We start from the raw sequence: 16,941 nt of genomic DNA, 5'->3' as shown, positions 1-16,941 counted from the left end.
TGGATAATCATCCTTCCTCTCAGGAATAAGCTCAATAGGCCCTTTCTCTCTTTGGACATGGATGAGGTTCAAGAATAGACGTGATGGTGAGGGCTGGGCCGTTGGCCTGTCCCCTTAAGTATATCATGAAATAATTAACCAACTATACAACATTAATAGATGTTATCAGGTACTATTGTATGATTTTATATACATATATAATTTAAATTCTCACAATAGCTTGTGAAGTAGTTAGGTAAATTCTAACATTATGTCCATTTTACAGACCAAGAAACTGAGTATTTGAACAAAATCACACATCTAGTAAGTGACGGAGCTGGGATTCAGCCCAGGACTGGCTCCAGGTCTATACTTAAAAGCACTATGCTGTATTACTTTGTAAATATGTGTATTCCACTTCTCTTTTCCTGAAGTCTTTATCCCTGCTCCAAGAAGCAATTTACTTCATTTTAATTAAAAGCAAAGATGAACACAACCTTAATCTGCTGCCCAAACCATTCTTTCCTCTGAGGGATGGGGACCAAGAGAGGTGCTTTGAGACAAAAGCTGCCTTGCAGTTTAGCTGAGGCAGGATTTAGAAATGGCGTGAACAGTGCCTGCATTAGCCGATGGCATGGAGTGCTGAGTGCCAACAGAGGAGATAAAATTAGACATATGTTTGGATGTAAATGTTCTCCCTCCCTACCTCCCCCTCCCTTTCTCTCTCTCTCTCTCCCCCCTCTAATATTAAGCCCCTGCTGCTTTGTTGCAATAAAATGTTGGAACATTAATTGTGGACTCTGGCCCCCTGAGGTAGTAGCCTGCCTGGGCTAAGTAAGGCCCACTCAGCCCTCTCCCAGTCTCTTCCATCACCACTGAAGGAAGCCACAGCTTTACTACTAATGGTCATGGAGTCTGGACCTCTTCCCCAACAATAGGAATTGTCTTGCACAAGTCTTTGCTATGTTGTCCACTCAGTACACAGCAAGTTGCTGGCCTCACTGCATTGTTAAACAGCTATGATAAAGCTGATGTCTCTAGGCCTAAAAACTAGCCAGTCTACTCTACCTTCATTGAGAACCGGATGCAGTATTAACACTGAAGAAAAGGCCCTGGAGCAGATGATGGGAGTTGCAGCACAGCATGGCACTTAAAGAACTAGGGCTGGTGTAGATACAGTGGAGAAGAGTTAAGGAGCACCCCTCAAGAGTCTGATTGTTGAGCCAAATAGAAATCACTCCACTAGAGAGAACTTGACCCGATAGGTGCTTTAACACCTCTGTCAATCTTCTACTCTATAAAGTTTCCAAGGCAGAGAAAAGGCCAAGCCACCTTACCCACTGTGAGCACCCTGCCTTAATCTACTTCACCCTTTCCCTGGCAGCGGTCACCCTCTGTGAGATCCTGCAATTTCTGTCTGCCATTGTACCTGAGAATCAGGAAGCTATTTGATGTATTTGAGAGAATCTGGCTCCTTAGTGAGTACACAGCTGCCCTTGGACCAGCTATGGGGCCCTTGTGTTCAGAATTTTGGTGAGGCCTTGGAGGCCAGTGAAGCCAGTTCTGCAGGAGATTAGGCAACTCTAAGAGGGAGAAGAGAACACAGAGTTATCTGTAAGAAGGTCCCATTTTCACTACATATTGGATAAGAAAGAAATAGGTTCTTGATGGCCAGTAAGAGCCTGAGTGAGAGCACATTTGGCTTGGGAGTCAAGAGGCCTGGGTTTCAGTCCCACTTCTTCCACTAACTAGCAGTGTGACCTTGGATATATTTTTCCGTTTCTCTGGGGCTTGGTTTCCTTGACTGTAAAATATAAAGGGATTAGACTAAAAAAATCTATAATGAAACTCTCTAACTCCATATAATCAGCAGCAGAGTCTTTTTCTCTAACATTGTTACAACCTCCTGAAAAGCTACCAACCTGTGTTCCATTCTCAGGTAACAAACCCTACAGCTTGGCCAAGCTCTAGAATGAGTCACCAACACAGCATTAAACACTGCTCTTTCAGTGCTTATGGGACTCCTGAAGAGCCGTCCCAAGAACCTGCTACAAAGGAGGATTGCTACTGTAAAAGCTGAAATGGTGCCCAGGGCAAGGAGTAAGCCCAGTGGGGAAAGGAACTACCCTTCCAGTTCTGAGAACACTTACATACAGGAACCATAATCTCAGTCCTCCCTAACTCCCCTGAGGTTCCTTCTAAAAAGCACTTCTTCCTGAGATTCCAAGACCTGAATTTGCTCAACCCCGATAAACAAGTGCATTTGTTCTTAGGGCTGTTCCCTACAAATGTCTTAGACCCACTTTCCTACCTCTCCCCTCAGACCTTGTTCAGGCATAGAGCCTCTGTTGTTCCAGAGGTACTGTATAATTCCCAGACTGCCCAAATAGCTGTCAAAAAAGGAGGGGTGTTAGGAAATTTCTGAAGCAGCAACTTCCACAATTGCCTCTGAAGCTGTTCAGCCTGGGTTGTGTCTCGTGGCACAAAAATAGGGGGCAATTTCTTGCTTTCTCAACTGGCCCCAGCCAAGTCCCACCCTTTACTCTGCAGCAGTTTTCTCTTTGTATTGGAGGTAGGTGGCCCAGAAGCATGAGTGGCAATTTCTAACTGTGTGCCCAGGCATATATGCTTCCACAAGCACTGATTCCCAGAAATGGTATATATATACCCAGGAAGATTAAGAATTGGCCCTTTCTTAGCCATTTCTTAGCCGACTGCTGTAAAGTACTGCCTGCCTCTCTCCCTATTCAGCGCCAGAGAGATCACACCCACTCAGTCCCAATTCCCTGCATTAGTATAAATACTAGTGCCGAAGAGACACAGGGTCTCAGTTCATGCAGCTTCTCTGGATGTCATTACTCGGTAAGCATCAGCAGACAAACACCCACCACCACAAGACATGTTTGACTGTTTAACGCCCAGAGAACTGAAGCAACGCTGCCTGTGGGAAATTTAAGCCAAACAACATTACTTCAGACCTCTTAAATCCAGGTCCCCCAGGGTCCCCGGGGTAGAGCTGGTACTGCCTGAGCAGCTTCTGCTGAGGTGGCATTTAACTTCTGGCCAGGTCCCAAGAGCTGAAGCTGACCCATTTCCCCTGCTATTCCAGGGCATAAGGAGTTTGGTTCTACCTTCAATAAAGCCAGGGACTAACACACTTATCTCATGGAAGGTGCACTAGAATCGGGACATTTTTATTTCAACTAAGGAAAGGTTGATGACAGCTTTAGCATTTTCCCATACTTAAAAAAAATTTAACATTGTTTTCTCTTCCCACCTTACCTCTCCCCTCCCCTTCTCTTTTTTTCTTTAAATAGAAATGACTTCGTCAATGCTCGTGTAAGAATTTATAGATTCAGGGTCTTACTCAGGTTAACCCTTTGGGAACATTGAATTAAAAATTGAACAATATTTATTAAAATACAAAAATACACTTTTCTCACATTACAATCAGTGTTCTTTTGTTGGCATCCCCCCCACCCACCCCACCCCCTTTCAAATCTGAACCCTTTATTTCCTTTTAAAGCTAAAATAATAAATGAAAGAAGTTACAGCATTAAATGGACCAGAATAACAGAGATCTCTGCCTTCCCCGCCCATGCCCACCCTTTATCTTCCACCTCTTCCTGAGGTAGGCCTGGGAGAGGGAAGCCTTCCCCTCATTGTGCTTCATCCAACAAGACTCCATGCAGAACTTACTCGTGTGTACATGTGTATCACTTTTGTTTTTTCTGTGGACTTCACATCTTTTTTTGTGAACCATCCTGGTTGAGGAAGGCATCATTCTACTTTAAATGAGCCTGTGTCCTTGCTCTCCGTTTTCTTCTCTACTCACGTTCTGCCCCCACCCCATCACCACAACCAGTTGAGATCGGCTGTAATAATCCCTAATGAATCAGCATTTAGAATAGTCACCAAATCACAAGCATGAGAAAAGCTTCCACTCCCCCAAGCTCCCCACTCCCAGCCCCCTTCCTCTCCACCTTAAAACAAAACCATTTTTAAAAATCATAAAATGCCATCATTGTCTATAGTCACTTGTTAGATACTAGGAACAACAGGTGGACATGGCACAATGCTAGTTTATGGCCTCCAGTAAATACATTCTCTCTACTTCTGCTCCCCCCACCCCCTCTGTTGCCGCACCCACTTCAGGGGCCTCCTCCTCATGGGAAACTCTGAATAGACACATGCCTTGCACAGATTAGGTTAAGCCCAACTGCAGGAATCTGGTGCAATGTGAAAGCATTTGACGGAGAGCTACGCCAGCTCCCTTCCTTCTCTGCTCCTTCCTGAGCGCTCTGTCAGGCGGGGCACACGTGTGTCCCAGTACACAAACCAAGGAGACTTGTGCATAAGGACAGACATAAGGACTTGGCCCCTTTAAGGATTCATTTGCATTTTTGTGGTATTCCTGTTTAAAATACATTTACAGATTTATCTTCCCCTAGACCGTTGAAGGAAAAAAATTATTGCCTCTCAGTATTTTAGCACAGTACAAATTCTTGGTGCTTTTTTGAATTTTTTTAAAATAAGATAAATCTGCAAAGACAGCTCTCAGCTTAAGAAAGGTGTCTATAGAAATGGGTATTCTTGTATCCTATGAAGCATCTTCTAAAAAAAAAAATGACAGATTCAGTCTATCCCCCACCCCTCATCAACCCACACCCTACCTCTTTAGGGATGTTTGTGGATATCTTAGTTGGTTTTATCTTAGCAGTTTCAACTTTACACCAGAACACCCATCTGGAAGCATAGCAAGTTGACATGTGGCTTTTACCCCACAACATTCCCAACCCCACTCCCCATTTAAATAGAACTTACAAGTTAGAAAATAGTTCTGTTTTGATTTTTGTTTTTAAATTTTAATATAATCTGTTTCTTTTACCAGCCCATAGATTTAATATATAAGCATATACAAGAAAAAGTCTCTCCCCATTCTGTACAAAAGTTGCTGTCTTGTTTGTTTTTGTGCATTCTATTGCATTTTATAAGTTTTTTTTTGGGGGGGGGGAGTCATATCTGAGTTTCCTGTACCTTGTCCTTGGTATGGGTCTGAATTATATAAGGTTCAGAGATAGTGGTGACTGTGGGGTGCAGAGAGTTCCCCAAGCTGTTTTCTGTCCAGTGGGCCCCATGTGCTGGTTTGTAGGTGTTGTAGTTAATATGGTCATGAATTGTGGGCAGCACTACTGCCCCCTCACCTGATACACCGGCTGGAGCTGCTGTTGCTGCTGTGGAAGCCGCTGCTGGGATGTCTTCATCCACTTGGATAATCTCAACTGTCCGGGCGGCCGTGACTGTACTCCTCTGCTGGTGCCGCTTTCGAAGTTTATAGAAGACAATCAACATGGCGGCAGCTAGCAGAGTCACTGCCACAAAGCAGCCAATGATGATCTTGGTGGTCTTCATGACTTCATCCAAGCTGGTCTGCATCTTGTCATTGGTGTCTGTCGCGGGTACTGCCACCTGCTTGGGCACACGGGTGGTCTGAATGAGCACCGTGGTAGAGGTGGTATAGGCCGGCTGATAACCAGTGGATGTGGTAGGAACAGGCTTGTATTTGGGTGTTGTATCCTCAGGCGAGATCTCAGTGGTCTCCACTGTGACCGTGGTGAAGAAGCTATAGTTGGAGGTGTTGAGTTCGGCCGTGCTCACGTTGAGGTAGGCCGAGGCGTTCGAGTTGCCTGCCACATTGGTCACCATGCATGTATATACCCCAGTGTCTGAGAGCAGCACATGGGAAAAGTTCAAGGTGCCATCATTGAGGACAGAGATCCGGGGGTGGCGGGAGGCATGGCTAAGCACTGTCCCATTGGGCAGCAACCACTTCACAGAGGACATAGGGGGAGTCCGACACTTAAGCTCTGCCATCCGACCCTCAGAGATATTGAGGTCCCGAGGTGCATCCATGATGAAGGGGGCAGAGCACTGAAAGGAGGCCTGGTCCACTTCCACCAGGTATCGGCCTCGCATGTGCAGGGGAGCATGACAGCGGCCACAGCAGGTGGAATTGGTGGGTATATACTCCCGAAGCCACCAGGCTAGCCACAAAATGTCACAATCACAGTTCCAAGGGTTGTGGTGTAGGTGCAACTCCACCAGATACCTCAGTGGGGTGAAGAGGTCATGGGGCAGAGAAGAGAGGTTATTGTGGGCCAGGTTGAGTTCCACAAGTGAGGCCAGCCCATCAAAAGCATTCCGCTCAATCAAGCTGACCTGTGAGTTCATGACCCAGAGCTTCTTGAGGGAGCTCAGGCCATGGAAGGAGCCAGGCCTGATCTCAGGGAAGTGGTTTCCTGACATCTCCAGCTCCTCCAGCCCCACCAGGGGAGTGAGATTGGGCATATCTTTAATGTTACACATGCCCAAGTTCAGGTACTTGAGGTTGAACAGCCCCTCAAAAGCCCCCTCAGAGATATACTCCAGCTTCTTGAGCTCCCCCAAGTCCAGGCGCATGAGGGAGGGCACCCGGTTGAAGGCATAAGAGGGGATACTTTCTATGGGGTTGTTTCGCAGCCAGAGCTCCCGAAGCTTGGACAGGTACTCAAAGGCCCCACTGGGGATGACTGTCAGCCAGTTGTCAAACAGCTCCAGAGTGTTGAGGCTGGCTAGGCCATTGAAGGCCCCCACCTCAATCTGCCGGATGGAGTTCCTGCCCAGCTGCAGGACCTCCAGGTGGTGGAGGTGTCGGAAAGTGTCGGCCTGGATCAGCTGGATATTGTTTTCCATGAGGTTGAGGTACCGGGTGTTGGAGGGAATACCCTGCGGGACCTCTGAGAGACCCCGGCGGGTGCACACCACCTTGCTGAACTGGTTACTGCAGGAGCAGACAGACGGGCAGTTTTGGGGCCCGGCTGAGGCGGCAGCAGCGATGGCTGCACACAGAATCCACACTTTCGCCGTGAGGTAGACGACGGGGAGCAGGACGGCATTCCAGGTGTGGTGCACAGTTACCTGCCACAAGAGCTTCATGGTGTGGCACGTTCATAATTCACCATCGCCTGGGATTTTGGCTCGGAAAGGAGAACCAGCCCTACCCCGGCTTAAGTGAGCTAGGAGCGCCTCTTTCCATCTGGAGAAGGAGGTGGGGAGGGGTGATTAGAGAGACGGAGCAGAACTGCCAGAAAAATCATGCCAAACTCAAGAGTGGCCCCTTGACTACCAACCCCCCTCAAGGCAAGCCCTAGCAAAACTGAGACTTTCTGTCCCCCACTGCAGCCATCCCCACCCAATCTCCTCGCTGCCACCTACCTCGGAAGGAAGGGAAGAATTGGCGTGGTGTCCTTAAGCGGTCTCCCCAAGAGCTGGCCACCTCGTTTCCATTCTTACTTCTTAGTTGTAATTAACAAAATGGGGAAGTAGAGGGGACGGGGAGGGCAGAGGGGAGGGGAGGGGGAGACAAAATGGCTTCTAGTAAATCCGGAGCTGGCTACGCGGAGCAGCGGAGTTGAGGCGCCAGGGAGAGCCAAGGCCCGGCGGGCTATGCAGGTGCATGCCCCCCCCTCAGCCTGAGGAGCGGCGCCACCAGCGCTTCCCAGCTTTGTCCTTGGACCCTGGCACCGGCTCGCACCAGCAAAGGGGGAAGCCGCTTCATCGCCGAGTGTGCCTCCTGCGCCCCCAGCCCGCTCCCCCGGCTGCGCCCGGCGGGGAGTGAGGGGGCGCCCGCAGCCTCCCAGGCCGCGCGCTGGCTGCTGCGCTGCCCGCTCTCCTTGTGGCGGCCACTCCGGCGGCCGCGGTGGCTGATGCAGGCGTTCACTCGTGGGGCTGCGAGAGTTAAGAGGCGGTGTCGCGGCTCCTGCGCCTTCCCCAGACACACACCCCCTTCTTTCCTCGCCTCTTACGGGTTAAAGAGACACAATCTGGGCTGACTTTCCCAGTCTGCGGGCGCAAGAAGCAGTAATCCGTCCAGCCCCCTGAGGGGTAGCGGCGTGGAGGGAGCGGCGGGACCAAGTCCGCCGGCTGGAGAAGCGCAGCAGCCCCGGCGCGCCTGCACTGCAGGCCCCTTGGAGGAGTCCGGGGGCGGGCACGGGTCCGGCGGCGGCTGCGGCCCCCGGCAGCGCGTAACCACCCGCCACTGCCGGGCCCCCGATGCGCCTCCGGCTCTGGCTTTGTGCGGAGCGGACGAGTTCGGGGCTTCGGCTCTCGGCGCCTTCAGTAGCTGTGCTGCCCGCGAACTGCTGCGGCGGTCCGAGCGCTGGCGGCGGCGGCGTGAGCAGCGGGGGTCGCGGCTGCGGGAAACGCTTCGAAGCCCGAGAACATGGTCCCTGCTCGCTAGCGGCAGCGGCGGCAGCAACGGGGCCCCTGGGCTCGGCGCCCACCGTCTCCTCCTCGCGCCGGGCTCGCGGTGTTGCAGGCAGCAGCCACGCAGACTGCTCTCTCATCCTTTTGTCCTTCAGTCAGAACGTGAATGTACTGCTGACGCATACTGTTCTGGGGAGAAGATTAGCGTGATGCAGTGCTCTTATGTATGAACACCGCTCCCCCTCCGCCGCCTGCCCTCGAGGGGTTAACGCCGGCGCCTTCCAGCGCTGCCTCGCAGCCCGGCTCCGCGCTTCCGTCCCACTTCCCCCTCTGTCTTCCCTCCCTCGTTCCCTTCCTTCTTTCCTCCCTTCTTTCCTCCTAACTCTCCCCCACCCCCCACCCCCCTCCGCGGGCCATTTCCTCCCACCCCCTGTAGACGAGGGGAGCTGGCCGGCGAGCTGGCGGGCGAGCGAGCTGGAGTGAGCGTCAAGTGAGCGGCCGCGCAAGTCGCAGGCGTTCGCAGCTATTTTGGTCTGGTCGGTAGCAGAGAGCCGCCGGGTGGCCGTTGATAGGCTGGAGCGGGTGCGGGGCTGCTGCGGGAGAGACCACGCTGCGCCGCCCCCGCTTGCTTCTCCGCCCCAACACAGGCGCCAGGCACCCTGTGGCACTGGGTGAGGTGGACTCCGGGACCGGGAACCTGGAGCGCGGCAACCTGCGGTGGGGCTGCTGCAGTTGGCCGGTCTCCCGCCCAGACCGCGTCATCCTCACCCCCGCCGACTGCTGACGGGGCTCCTGGCCGCCTGGCCCGACCGCGTACGCAGAGTTTGGAGCGGCATGGTGGGGACGCGGGGGTGGCTAGGGGCGGGGGTGCAAAAAAAAACGGGAGCCTGGGCTGCTGCACAGAGTCCTTTCCGTCCTGCCCCCTCCCTAGCAGCACCCTTCCTCAGCTTTAACTAGGGCTTTAAATGATAGTTTTCTTAATGAGGGTTGCGGGGGAAGCAAACAGTGGAAGGAAAGACCAAGTGCGAGGAGCTGGAGAATGACAACCTGGGACAGTACGGTGGCTGGCCAGAAGGATCAAGGTGAACTTCCAGAAACCAGAGCACAATCCCACTCCTCTGGAAGCCACACTGGCTGCTACTTATATTCACAGTTCTTTGACGCCCTTTTCTCCTCCCTCCCCTGGAGGATTGGGGCGGGGAGGTCTTAAACCTTCTGCCCTTGAGCTTCACCAGCTCCTCTTTCTTTTCTGGGACTTCCTGAGACCTATGCAGCAATTTGCCCCTATTTCTAAAGAGAGGAGACCGCAGGGCATTTGACAGACCAGTGTAAAACAAGACTAGTTTAACGTTTTCGCAGCCCTTTCTTTGCCTAGTGGGTGTGGGGCCATCTGTGCCTGAGTCCTGGGAAGCCGATCTGGTAGAATTTGGCCTCGGTTTAGTATTGCTTCTTCTCAAGGGCTGTCTTCAGACCCAATTTAACAAGCTTGCTTGTTAAGCCCTCATCACTTGCTCCTGGGCTTTGGCTTAAGAAGGGTCCCGGATTTCTCAGCTCTCCACAACTGTTTGCTGCCAGTAACTTGAGCCTCATTCTTCAATGCCCTAGAGACTTTTTGAAGTCCTAGCAAGTTAAGTTGCTCATTATTTACCAAGACCCTTTTATTATGCATTTACAGTCTATATGTTGCCTAGGGTCACATATTAAGTGCTGGAGCCAGGATTTGAACCTTGGCAGGGCTCAGGTGTCAAGGAACTTGGATTTGGAAGTGATTCCCCAGAGTTTTCTTTCTGTTGGTGAGAACTCAGGTTTCATTTATCCACTTTTACAGTCAATTACTGGGGTGTTTCGAGCTCTCCACTCTACTAAAGATGGATGGATGGATGGATGTGATGTGTGTGTGTGTGCGCGAGAGAGAGAGAGAGAGAGAGAGCGTGCGCACTCACACGCTTGTTTAATCTTAATTTACCCAACGATATATTAGCCATGGTTATCTGCATTTACAGATGGAGGTACTGAGCTCAGACAGGCAAATAATGTGTGTAAGGGCATACATACACCCTAAAAGCAACAGAGTCAGTATTTCAATTCAGTCTTCAAACCCTGAGCACAGTGTTTTCATCACTGTAACAAAAATGTCCAGTGTGCCTACTCTGCATAGAATAAACAGTGGAGGCAAATTGGAGGAAAGATTATTAAAAAGTTCAGTGAGGAGAAATAGACTAAAGGGTGGGAGAGGAAGAAATCAGAAAATAGATCCTTTTTTAATTTATTTCATTTGCAATGACTGATCAAGAGAAAGATGAGATAGAAATGGAGGCAAGTCTGTATTTCTGATACTCAGCATCAGTTCCATCTGGGCTCTTTAGCAGCTCGGTGTTTGTTTGTTTGTTTGTTTGTTTGTTTGTTTGTTTTCTTGTCTAAAGCCCCTGCATACTATCAGCTTTAAGAGGGACTACTGTCTTGTAGACCCAGGAAATGTAAGCCTAGCCTGACAGGGATCTGTGTAGGAGAATCGGAAGCTTGTTGGAATGAAGTTCCTCTCCTCGCCACAGCTGGCATCAAGCTAACAGAGTGCCAGAGGGTATGCTGTCCAGGGTCTAGATGGCCCACTGGACTGTGACTACCCCTCCTTCCTCAGGCAACAGAGGATCTCTGCCTTGGCTGGTGTTCTGCCAGTGTAGACAGACTCAGGCTCCACCTATTCATCTCCAGACCCAGCAAATCAAAGTTCTTCCCCAATACTGTGTTGGTGGATGGAAGGGTGGCTGCCTTCAATCAATCTAGTACTTAGTAATGAGGTTGTTTCCCGGTAAATATTTGTGGCTGATTGATGAAATGAATATGCCCAAGCTCTACATGGAGTTCTAGATGGGGCTGCCTTGTCCTCTGCTGGCCAGCCAGGCTGAGAGAGACCACAGGAGCTGCAAACTGGACTGAGGGGGCTGTGAAGCCTTCGCAGCACACAGCCCTTCCGAACTGAAAGTGGCACTGTACGAGAGTGTGGTGTAGCCATTGTCTGCTGCTCCTCACGGCACCCTGGTTCTGACTACTTCCTAGACTTGGAGTGTTGCCACCAAGGAATAAAAAGGAGAGGAAGGCTTCAACTTTGAGATGAAGAAAAGGAAGGAATGATGCTGGTTGAGAAAGTTTTCACTTCTGGTTCCACACAGAGACTGCTGTGATAAAGTCAGGAAGAACTGAAGAAGGCAGCTGGTGATTGGGCGAAGCCTGCATCAGCAGCTTGGTACTAGGGCTAAGACTGAGATACCTTAGTCCTAGTCCCCTTTCTGCCACTGATTAGAAACGTGAGAAATCTGTAAACAGCTCTCAACCTAGCTTTCTTCATTTATAAAATTAAGGAAATGGACTAGAATGTTCCTTCCAGCTCTCGTAGTTCATGATTTCCACGCCTTCTCAGCTATATAGCTCTGTGAAGAAGGTTGGTCGTTTGGGATTATAGCCAAGTCTTGGAAATCAGCCACGAAGTTGAGAAGAGAATGCTTCCTTCAGTTTAATCTAGCCATGCACAGTGCCAAAGCAGATCAGTGTTTTCCCAGCTGCTAAAAAGGCTCATAGATCACAAAATGTTAAAGCTAAAAGGGACCTTAAAGATCATCTGAACTTAACCTCTTATTTTACAAATGGCATTAATGAAAATCAGATAGTCATAGTGACTTACCTAAAGCCACATGACAAATATCAGAGTCTACCCCTTCTGAGCTCAGCCCCTCAGTCAAGATGACAATGTATGGCTAACTGGCATTTAAACCTGGGGTTCGGAAGATAGTCCCAAATGCCTGTCTTCTGTGGTCTTATATGCAAGTGCTAGCATACTTTTCTGGACTAGGATAAAGATAAGTCTCTGTAGAGCCAGTCTGCCATTCCCAGGGACTAAGTTTATCCAGGGGACTGACTCTGAGAGGACTTAGGACTGCCTTGCGCAGCCCAATTATTGGGCTCCTGATAAAGCCCAGAGTTAGACCACTACCCACCCTGGCATGCAGCCGTGAGGCATTATCGCAAGCAGCCACTAGATGTCCATAATGCCTCATAGGGCTTGCTAGGAGTGAGCAGTCTTGGGCAGGGCACTATCTTAGCTCTAATAGGCTTTTGGGCCCCTTAAGGTAGTCCCACCAGTGTCAGGAAGATCACATACTTCCTGAAACTCCAGTTCTTGTTTGTAATACTGTGGGGCTGCCAAATCCTACTCCAGCACCTTTTCCATTTTTATACTCTATTTGCTGCCATTTTAGCTAAGAACAGAACAAGACCAAAGAAGAAAAGGGTCTTTGGGAAGCAGGAAGGAAAAAAGAAAAATAGTATGGGAATGGCTCTCCACAAAGGTAAGGAAAAACATCAATTGATTGATGAATTGGTGGTGACAAAACAGTATAAGAAACGGTCTGTCTGGAAAGAGTCACCTTCTTCTACCCAAGGCAATGAACACATCATGTGTGTATGCGTGCACACATATGTTTGCATGTGCAAATCCCCCTCCTGGGTCAACTGATCATGAAGTTTCTGTTTAATGGAAAAAGTCTGCATTGCAAAAACTAAGATTATTTTCCTTGCCTGTGATCCCATAGTGAAGCTGTGGCTGGGCCATTACTACCCACAGTCATAAAGGGAATGGATTTTCTTCCCTGAGCCTGATGATTCAAGGCAACACAGCTGTTCTAGAATTATCCACTCTTATGAGTGCTCTAAGAATCCACTGTTCTTTTCCCCCTAAGAATTCTACTCTTAAAAAGGAAGGCAAAAGGAAGTGGACAGAAAAGCACTCTCCCTGCAGGTCCCATCCAGAATAATTTTAAAAACATCGGCAAAGAAAAGACAAGATGCTTAATAAGGATGGCAAAGAGCTATAGAGTGGAAGGGCCTCTCACTCTTCTGTGAAGCTGGTTTCCCAGGGCTTACAATTTCTTTCTGAACTGCTGGACCTGAGTGAAGGGAGAACTCTCCCAGTCCCCCAACTCCCTCCTCTTTTGGAATAGTCAGTTTGGTGCCCGTTCTAGCCACAGTCCCCAGTATGATCACACAGACCAAAGAAACCCAGCCAGAAACCTTGGAAATGTTCACCTCTGCAGGTACACTGGCCCATTGCAGGCCCTTCTAGTTTATCCTCTTCAGTTGCTTTTTTGTTGCAGTAACGTTAGTCACGTTAAAGCAGCATTTGCTGGGGAGTTGATAGCCACTGGGCAAAGTGTCCCTACACATATTTGACCTCCATGACAGCTCTGTGAGGTGGATACAATTAGATTCCCCATTTTGCAGATAAATTTGAGAAGCTTTCTCAGGATCACAGAACAAGTGACTGTATTAGCTTCTTAAGTCTGTCTTAACAAATTATCACATATTTAGTGGCTTAAAAACATCAGAAATTTATTCCCTAACAGTTTTAGAGTCCAAAAATGCAAAATCTGGCAAGGCTACCCTCCCTGCAAGGATCCCAGGAGAGAATCTGTTTCTTGCCTCTTGCCACTTCCAGTTTCTAGTGGTTGTCCGCCTTCCTAGACTTGTGGCCACATGACTTCAATCTCTGCCTCCATGGTCATGTTGACTTCTGTCCCTTTCCTCTTTGTCACTTATGAGGACACTTGTCATTAGATTTAGGGCCCACCTAGATATTCCAGGATGATGTCATCATAAGATCCTTAATTACCTCTACAAAGACTTTTTTTCAAATTGGGTGACATTCATAGGTTTCAGGATTAAGATGTAAATATGTCTTTCAGTCATTCATCCTGCTGCAGTGACAAAGCCAGGTTTTGATCTCGTCTGTCTAGCACCCAAATTCTAAACCACTGTGATGTTGTGATGTACACCTAAGAAGGAGAGAAAGGGAAAGGTACATCTGACAACCAACAGGTGATCCCACGTACCTGTGCTGTGAGCTATGTGGCCACTAGATCTTCCCATTGGGAAGGGAAAGTATCCCTCAATCAGCATAGCCTTAGGAAACATCATATGAGCTAAGTGAAGGGGACAGGCTGACCAGACAAACTAGAGAAATCTGCTTCCTGTTATTTTCTTTTTGCTTCTCTTGATTTCTTCTCTTTTTTTAGTATAAAATTTTTATATTTAGAATTAGCCAGCTGGACGCAGTTTAGATGATCCCAATTTTCTGAGCAACATCTAAAGCATCATAGGCTGGGGCCAGTTGAACATGAGTTCTTTTCCCCATGAGGCGTGATCAAGGTGTTGACTTTGGCCTCATCAGTGTTTGTAGAGCTTCTTCACAGTCTGTGTGATCTGGTGCTCGTTGGCCTTGACATCCACAATAAACACAAGTGTATTGTTTTCTGTCTTTTTCACGGCTAACTCAGTAGTCTGGGAATTTGACGATGGCCTAGTGGTCAAGCTTGTTCCTCCGGGGGGCGCTGTTCCGAGGATATTCAGGCTGCCTCCAGAGCCACAGTGTCTTAGGCCTCTGGAAGGTGGGTAACATGCAGATATTCTTTTTTTGTGTGGCTGTGGACACCGTTTAGCATGGCTTTCTTTGCTTTCTTTGCCTTCCAAACCCTTGCCTTGGCTTCAGCTTTGGAAGGGGCAGGGGCTTCCTTCTTGGCTTTGGGCACCATCTTTGTGAAAACTTGATGTCTTTTCTTGGTAATTTTCTTACTCTTTCTTTACATGGCCTTTACATCCCAAAGAGTTGGTAACATCTAAGCATTTACCAGTAATACTAATAGAAGTACCTTTTGGCACTGCTATAAAATTTGGCTTGACTGTTCAGAAATGTTGAACTTCATGCTCACTGGAGGTAAAGACCTCAAGATCAGAGCCCAGCAGGTATAGTTATGAGTAAGATTGTCTTTTCAGGTATTTCCAACATATATCTGTTCTTTATTTGTGGGTCCATGCCTGCAGTTATACACACACATGTATATGTATAAGTTTATTCCTGTTTTGGTTGGGGGGAGCCCAAATATTTTTTCCCTTGAGTCCTACAAAATATGTTACATAAGGTGGGTGGGGGAAGGAGGGAGAGTGCCAGTAGGCATTATACCATGGTGGTGGTCATGAGAGTACTCTGGAATCAGAAACATGGGTTCAAATCCTGGTTCTGCCTCTTGCATACTGTGTATGTGTGTTACTTTAAGCATCAGATTCATGTGTAAAGTGGTATTAATTGTACTTATTTGGTGATGTTATTGGACTAGAAGTAAGGAAAATCAGTCAGTCTTAACAAGTAGTAATAGTGGTAGCAGCTGTTACTCTCTAATATGGAAACTAGTGTAGAAAGGAAATAGTTGATCCAAATTATTGGCTAAAATTATCCAATTATCTCAATTATTGAGAATCCATTTTTTCATTACTATTATTTTTTCTGGACTTATCTGGTCTTGATATTGCACCTAACATAGACTTCTCAATTCTTCATTCAAGATACAAGGTAGGGTTTTTTTGTTGTTGTTTTTAACAGTTAATTTTGAGATAATTATAGACTTACAGGTCAAAAAATAGTTCCCATGTACCTTTCACCCAACTTTTCATATTAACATCTTATATAACCACAGAACATTCATTAAAAACTAAAAAATTAACCTATTCAAGGCATGAGTTTTTTATTCTTGCCCTCTACAGTCTATTCTCCACAGCCACCAAAGTGATCTTTGTGACATTATATCAGATAATGTTATTGATTTGCTTAAAATACTCCATTGTCTTCCCTTCATAATTCAAGCAATAACATAATCGCTTACCATGGACCATCGGCCCTAAGCCATCATGCCTTTCTTGTGCCTGTGCCCTCATATTTCATCACCTTCCTCCTCACTTCCTACACTTCAGCTACACTGCTCTTCTTTCTTCTCTTGGAACACTTTTAAGCTGGTTCACCCCATCAGGGTCTTTGCTCTCTCCTCAACCTGGAGTATCCTTCCCCCACATCTTTAGGTAGTTTGGCTCTTTCTTGAGCAGGTCTAGAGAGACTTTTTTGATTACCCCATCTAAAATAGCCCCACTGGTCACAGTCACATCTCCCAGCTTTATTTTCTTATTTTACTTACCGCCATCTGTGTTTATGTATTGCACACCCCCATGAAAGCAGGGGCCCTTCCCATCTGTGTCCAATACCTAGACCATAGTAGTGAATTAAGTATTTCAGAGGAAAAGGGGCTGTTGTTTGGCCCATGTGAGTTACAGCTCAGTCCTCCCTTGTTGGTATATCGATGGCCCTAGCCCTACTCTCTGAATCTTCAAAGATAGATGAAAAATTACCAGCTTTTTTTTTAACACTGGGAAAATTAATGAGTTTCTCTAATCCTAAATTTTTAGAATTCCTAGCCCCTTGCTGACAGATTTGGGAGTGAGTTTTATGGAGGTATCGTAGAGGCTCGCAGGTTCTTAGCAGTTGTGGATATGTGAGGAAGGAGGGGAGTGAGGACAGGTGCTCGCGTATGCATATGCCTTCATTTTCAAATTCGCTAAAGTGCATGTTCTCCCGAGGGAGTGGGGGCTGTTGAGCCTGAAATAGGGAACACCAGGACAGTAAGATCAAGTGCTCTGAAGTGGCTGTGCCAACGCTTTTTGCTAATTAAAGAATGTTAGGACAATCACCACTAGCAGCAGTAAAGGGCGCCCCATTACCTGGCTTTATGGAGAGCTGGGTAAATTTAAAGGCGGCTATAAATACCCCACTGAGTGCCTGAGGTCCGGCTGGGCAGTGAGCGGAGCCCAGAGCTTCTGTCCCGGGTCCTCATCTCTATTTTGCAT

General features: G+C 48.0%; 2 protein-coding genes across 2 annotated transcripts in view; one reads left to right on the top strand and one right to left on the bottom strand.

The window, feature by feature from the left end:
- SND1 (staphylococcal nuclease and tudor domain containing 1) overlaps positions 1-16,941 on the top strand; it is a 416,128-nt gene that overhangs the window by 350,421 nt on the left and 48,766 nt on the right. The gene's annotated exons all lie outside the window — the stretch shown is intronic.
- LRRC4 (leucine rich repeat containing 4) lies at positions 3,588-7,363 on the bottom strand. The gene is made up of 2 exons (XM_045855550.1): positions 7,234-7,363; positions 3,588-7,054 (listed from the first exon to the last, which is right to left on the bottom strand). The coding sequence occupies exon 2, from the start codon at positions 6,952-6,954 to the stop codon at positions 4,996-4,998; it is 1,959 nt and encodes a 652-aa protein (XP_045711506.1). The 5' UTR covers positions 6,955-7,054; positions 7,234-7,363; the 3' UTR covers positions 3,588-4,995.

The sequence above is a fragment of the Phyllostomus hastatus genome, unplaced genomic scaffold, assembly GCF_019186645.2.
Source record: "Phyllostomus hastatus isolate PE091 unplaced genomic scaffold, TTU_PhHast_1.1 phas_scaffold_114, whole genome shotgun sequence".
NCBI lineage: Eukaryota > Metazoa > Chordata > Mammalia > Chiroptera > Phyllostomidae > Phyllostomus > Phyllostomus hastatus.
Note: the sequence above shows the minus strand (reverse complement) of the source record. Positions and strands in the feature narration are given on the sequence as shown.